Source organism: Dermacentor andersoni, chromosome 9 (genome assembly GCF_023375885.2).
Source record: "Dermacentor andersoni chromosome 9, qqDerAnde1_hic_scaffold, whole genome shotgun sequence".
Lineage (NCBI taxonomy): Eukaryota > Metazoa > Arthropoda > Arachnida > Ixodida > Ixodidae > Dermacentor > Dermacentor andersoni.
In genome coordinates this window covers 16,089,413-16,095,412 of record NC_092822.1, presented here as the reverse complement: position 1 = coordinate 16,095,412, position 6,000 = coordinate 16,089,413, and the positions used below count along the sequence as shown (strand labels likewise).

The 6,000-nt window shown below is 47.4% G+C and overlaps 1 protein-coding gene across 1 annotated transcript in view; it reads right to left on the bottom strand.

The window, feature by feature from the left end:
* Positions 1 to 344: 344 nt before the first annotated feature.
* The window catches only part of LOC126527090 (calcium-activated chloride channel regulator 1-like), a 108,392-nt gene continuing 102,736 nt past the window's right edge, over positions 345 to 6,000 (bottom strand). Inside the window, exons 20-21 of the mRNA XM_055068550.1 lie at positions 5,332 to 5,677; positions 345 to 2,052 (exon numbers count right to left, since the gene is read on the bottom strand). Coding sequence (XP_054924525.1) covers positions 1,888 to 2,052; positions 5,332 to 5,677 — 511 coding nt within the window. The 3' untranslated portion in view covers positions 345 to 1,887. The remainder of the gene's footprint in view (positions 2,053 to 5,331; positions 5,678 to 6,000) is intronic.

Below are 6,000 nucleotides of genomic sequence, written 5' to 3'. Positions count from 1 at the left end.
GTCCCAAGTACATTTTTTACCCGAAAAGCTGAACGCCGTCATCGTGAGCACGCCACATGCAACGAGGGTACCCTTCTCGTCTGTTCGTGAGAGAGAGAGAGAGAAAGAAAGAGGTAAACGGGATCGGAAAGTCAGGGAGGTTAACCGGCTAATATTCTGGTGAGCTACCCTGCATTGCAAGAAGGGTATGGGGAAATCAGCCTCGTTCCTCTAAGCGGGCAGATATTCTTCAAGGCGAGCTCAGTGAGGAGAAAAGACGGTTATTGTGAATATATCCGGTGTTCTGTATTTTATTTATTTTGTTTATTCATACATACTGCAACCCTAAGAGGGTACAAAGGAGTGGGGTACAAAATTTACTGGGGCACACACACATCAAAAGGGGGTACACAAATCAAAGGTACAAGGCACACAGCAAACCACTAGCGAAAAATATGAAAAAGAAGAAAATGACCTCAATACATACAATATGCATATAAACATGGTATATAATGCATGGTCCTAGGAATCATGGGCATGAACCAGTGATTGCTTTAAGAAAATTATCAGGTGTCAGTTTTCGTATGTTAGGGGGAAGCTGGTTCCAAAATTCAATGGATCGGGGAAAAAAACTATATTTGAATTCGTCAGTGCGGGCGTACAGGGGTGTTATATTTAGTGGATGAAAATTCCGCTGTTAGACGCTTTAGCAAACTTAATGTATTCCAAGGATGAGCAACGTTCAGAGTTAGTAGTGGTGTAAAACAGTTTAAGACTTTCTACATTACGCCGCTCTACTAGCGAAGAGAGGTTCAAGCAGGGAAGGTTAGGAGAGGGGGAGAAGTCCTTGTCGTAACGCCGGTGTATAAATCGAATAGCTTTTTTTGGTCGGATTCGAGTTATTTTATGTCTGATTTCAGGTATGGATTCCAAACAGCACATCGGTAACCGAAGATGGGCCCCACTAGGGTTTTATAAGTGACACATTTTGTTTCATTGGGGGCTGAGCGCAGAGAACGCTTTATGCAGCCAAGACATGCTAGCGCTTTAGAACAGGTTGCTTCAATATGTTTGGACCAGGATAAATCGTGTGTGAAAAGGAATGCCAAGATACTTATATTCAGAAACGTTTTCTAGAAGAATACCATTGGAACAATAAGGAAGACGCAGTTGTGTAGTACGTGTCGAGAAGGACATAGAGTCAGTTTTGAGAAAGTTGATCTTCATCTGCCACTCGTTGCACCAAGTACAAAAGTTCGAAAATGCTTTATTCAGAATGGCGTGATCTTCATGACTGGTAATTGTGCGATAGATAACGCAGTCATCGGCGTAAAGACGGATTTTAGTTGGTAGCACGTTCGTAGGTAGGTCATTTATATACAGGAGGAAGAGAAGCGGGCCTACAACAGAGCCTTGCGGAACATCAGAGGTAACGGCTACCGTAGCCGATTTCGCAGAATCGAAACATACGTATTGCGACCTATCTGAGAGAAAACTAGAGATCCAAGTAACTAGGCTAGGATTATTTAAAATGCTATCTAGTTTATGCAGAAGCTTGGAATGTGCAAATGTATCAAAGGCTTTGGAAAAGTCTACGAATACGGAAACAATTTGAAGGCCTAGGTTAAGTGCGTGGCAGATGTCATGAGCAAGTTCACATGTTTGCGTAATGGTGCTGAGGCCACTGCGAAATTCATGCTGGAAGACTGTTAAAATATTGTTGGCCTCACGAAACTCAATAATATGTTTGTAGATGACACGCTCTAAAAGTTTACTGCAACTAGAGGCTAAGGAAATCGGTCTGTAGTTCACACTTCCGCCGCCGCGGCACGCGGTGGCGGAACCTTCTTGGGGCGGGTAATTTGCTATGTTGGCAGCGGCCTGGAACGCTGTTCCTCGGCAGCCTTTTCAGCAGGAGCAGTTCTGGTACGGCGCCGGCTTTACGCGTATCCAGGGCGACCAGAGGCAGCGGTGATGCTCCGGGTAGCCACGCTCGTCGGTTTCGAAGCCGCTCGGTCGAGGTGAAATGGCTTTCCGGTATGCGGCCAGCTTGTCGAGGAGCCTATGACGCAGCTACGAAGAGAAAACAAAAATGAAAATGAAAAGCTTCTTCACACAAAACTGCGACTGAGCATAGTTGCAGGTTGGGCTTGTTGGTATGTCGTACCTTAGGCCTTACGCGTAGCTCGTGCACAAACACGCTTTTAGTGTTGCAAGGGACGCTAAACAGGGCTGTCAACTGTACAACACGTTGGTATTGACAAACAAAATGAGTTATAAACCAAACTCAGCTGTACATCTACAAAGGTTAAGAACTGGGTATTATCCATATATGTGTTTCATCTCACTGCTTTGCCCTGTGTCAGGTGCGTTACCTACTATTAAGAGATCTGGTGCTACTGATGGCAAGTTTGTCTCTCTGGCACGGTATCGCTGACATAGGTCCCCATGGATCGCCGCTTCAGGTGCATATCCACGAGCAATACTTGGATAGGCGCCTTGGTCAAGTCTGCAGCTGCTAATTACGATGATGTTTTATAACCAAGCAGCGAAACAGAATCACCTAGCCTGGTTAAGGTGATCAGGTTTACCTGCATATATTGTTCTCTAGCATTCTGCCTATCTAATTGCATACATTCTTTCTCTTCAATAAGGTCCCCTTATCACTGTATACCCTAATGTGACCCACCCCTACTTCCTTTATTTGCGGCCTTTTTTCCCCCCACTATTGTGATATATCTTGCTTAACTAGACCGCTGACCAGCTAACTCATTTATCAGGAGAGCTCGCTCTAAGGCTAGCTGAGCTGATGCGAAGAACAAAAACAGTCCAAGAAACGAGACAAGGTAGAGAAAAACAATAAAAGGAAGAGGCAGTCTTCTCGTTGTCCCGTATCTTGGGATATTTTTGCTCTTACCTTCGAACATGATTGTACCCCAACGCTTGTGGAAGGTGGACGTTCCCCGCGGTCTAGGCTAAGTGATACATCTTGACATTCCATTACATCGTGTTGAAACGTGCCCTAGTTTTTGTTGTAGCAGACACATGCATCATTTTGTCGCGAATATTTGCTACAACATGCATGCTAAACGGCGCTAGAAGTGTGGTATTCTGGCGCCATCTAACATGGATACCAAGAATGGCGGTTGTTGCCTCCGAAATCTCCGCGCAGACACGTTGGCGCCCTATCCCGCATTTGTGCGCGTGATTACGAAAAAAAAAATGCTAGATGATTGATAGATGACATAAACAAGTGCAAACGCGATGTTGCACATATCGGACGCGTATAAGACACTCTAGAAGTTTGAGACAGGTGGCTTCACAAATGTGTGTGCGCGTGTGTTTGCCCAAGCCACACACACACACATATATATAGAACACGCGATCATGACGTTAACCTCGCGCGGTATTTAAACACCTATATACATCACATAAAAGAAGGCAAAAGACAGGATGCATAAGATGGAGCCGAAAAGAAAAAAGAAATGTTGTAGAGGCATATTTAAGGAAAGCCTTGGCACCAATCTAGACTGCGGCGACTGGAAAGACGAAAAGGAAAACGACATGTCCGTTCGGTTCACCTTGCATCACTGTGAACCAGTTGACGGCGAGGCAGAAGAAGTGCAGAAATTGTGCCGCTCAATTTCAGTGGTGCAGACACAACGCGATACTCGTAACGAATGCCGAGATGCAGGCGTGGAGCAGGCGTTTTGTTTTGCGCGCCTAATCTAGTCAAATTGAGGAGCCCCGAACCGCAGGTACGGTTCTGAGGCGCAAACACTCACTTGCATGCGTAGACGCAGCAAACGCGTATAAGCGCCGCTTCGACAGGGCTTACGCCAGCGTGCTGAGTAGTTTACTTCGCACCTGCACGTCTTCACCAAGTCGATACCGTTAGCAGGGAGGATGCAGCAACATCGTGAACCCGACTTGCACCCTTCCTGTAGCTTCTGAAACGAACGGCCTGATACAGAGGACGCTATTGCTGTGCTGCTGAAAGAAATGGCAGGATGCAGCACCTTGTGAACTGGTTCAGATGGTGCAGGCGAATCCAACGCACCTGACATGACGCGACCGTCACAACTAAGGAGGTTTGCGGTATGTGCATAGCTGTAGGTTATTGTTATCACCATCAGCAACAAGGTGTGTTATGGTACGACGGTGAACCTTACGGCGAACACGTTGAATGATCTTGGGTGGAGACAGTAAGTCTTCTGCTGCGGCAACTTATGGCGAGAAAACATGGGGATGACGCATGCGTTATGCGCCGGGAAAACTTGGACGAATCTGCAGACAAGTGCTTTGTACTATTTCTGCCTCATTATTCTACGCGCGGAGTTTGTTCTCATGGACTACCACCTGTATTTGAAACCTTTTCCGTAGACAGCAGTTATGAACATTCCGCTGAGTATGCCCTCTCCTACACAACATGGCGCAACGCGATCTGGCTCACTACTAGGCATTTAATATTAATTATTGAGGTAGCAATTATATGGACACTTCAGATGGATTTCTGACGTCATCGTCGGCACCAGAGTCACCGTCGCGGTTATGCTTCCTATGAAATCCAAGGGCAATAACATCGTTGCCGCGCGCCGTATGCTGTATGTGCGAGTGAAAACATGCTGTATGTTCGTGAAAGCCTACGATGATGGCTCAATCTCGCGCGCGCTAGCAAGGAAAGCGGGGAGGAAGCGGGCCGTCTTCTATCGCGCGGGCATGCACCGGAGGGAGGGGAGGGAGGGGGGCGTTCTACTTCGGCGGCTGCTGCTTATGGAGCGGCCGCGCGGGCCCTACCTTGAAAGCGATCTGCGATCGGGACAGAGGGCACGGAGTGGTAATAGCTTTGTGGGCGCTGTGTTCTTGCCGATAAGTTCGCGTTGAAGCGAGAGACAGCACAAAGCTCAATTCGCTCACTTCCGCACTTTCTCACTGCAGCGTTTCGAGAGCGAGTGTGCGCGGTCGTCGAGTGAAATGTGTTCATGTTTGCTTGTATGCGCATTGCACCATGCTTGTTGATTTAGTTAGTAAGCGAATGTCACAAATTTATTTGTCACAAATGTCACAAAACTACTATTCTTACTTCGCATAGCTGTCTACTAATTTGCTATCCCAATCGATGCTTCGGATTTGGGGTGAAACTGCCACACTTTCTTATATAGAAGTAGTAAATCACAGCACGCGTGATTAGGTATCCGCGCAAGAGTGGGCAACTTGTTCGGAACCATTTGTCTTGAATCTAATGACCAGTAATCACCTTAAAGGAAATTAAATAAGTGCGTTAGAGCTAGCGTGCTGCGTGGCCTTAGTAGAAGATACGCCTGCGTAGATAGGTAGAGCGGGATTTCGTACCTCAGTATTAGACGATGCGAGGTTGTTACGCTCGCACGGGTCGCTGAAGATGTCAAACACGAAGACTGTGTCGTACGGATCGAAGTTGCTCTGCGCGCTGTCGCTGTTCGCCGAGGCGCCGCTGCCGCTGCAGTTGAGCGTTGCCTCTTGGCGCCAGTTGGGTCTCGGCGAAGATTGGCTTCGCCCGCCGGCGTCGATGGAGGCGTTCTGCAGCGCCTGCCAGGCTGCCGATGACGTCACGAGGGCGTCCAGGTCGAGGTCCTGCGGAGGTTGCCCTGGCGGTGGTGCTACTTGAACGTCGAGCTGCGGGTCATTTGGCCCGCTGGGTCGGCTGATTAGCTTGTACCTGAGCACACAAGGGAATTTCACGCAAGCATTAATTTTCGCCCAAGCATTTCACACAAGCCGAGAACCACAGGTACATGACCTGAGTATAATTTTGTATCTGAAGATGGCCGATGTTGACTTATTGTTTAAGGAAACGATTGTTCTAAGGCACATCGCGGCGTCTGGATAGATCTTTTGCCTTGCTTATGTGCTTGAATGAGAGGTCCGCCTACGTCGGCGTTTTTTTTTTGTTCCTCGTGTACGCACCATGGTATATTAAAAGACATGTTTTCTTGCCGCAAGTTAACACACATAAAACGAAGATACATAAAGACAACACGG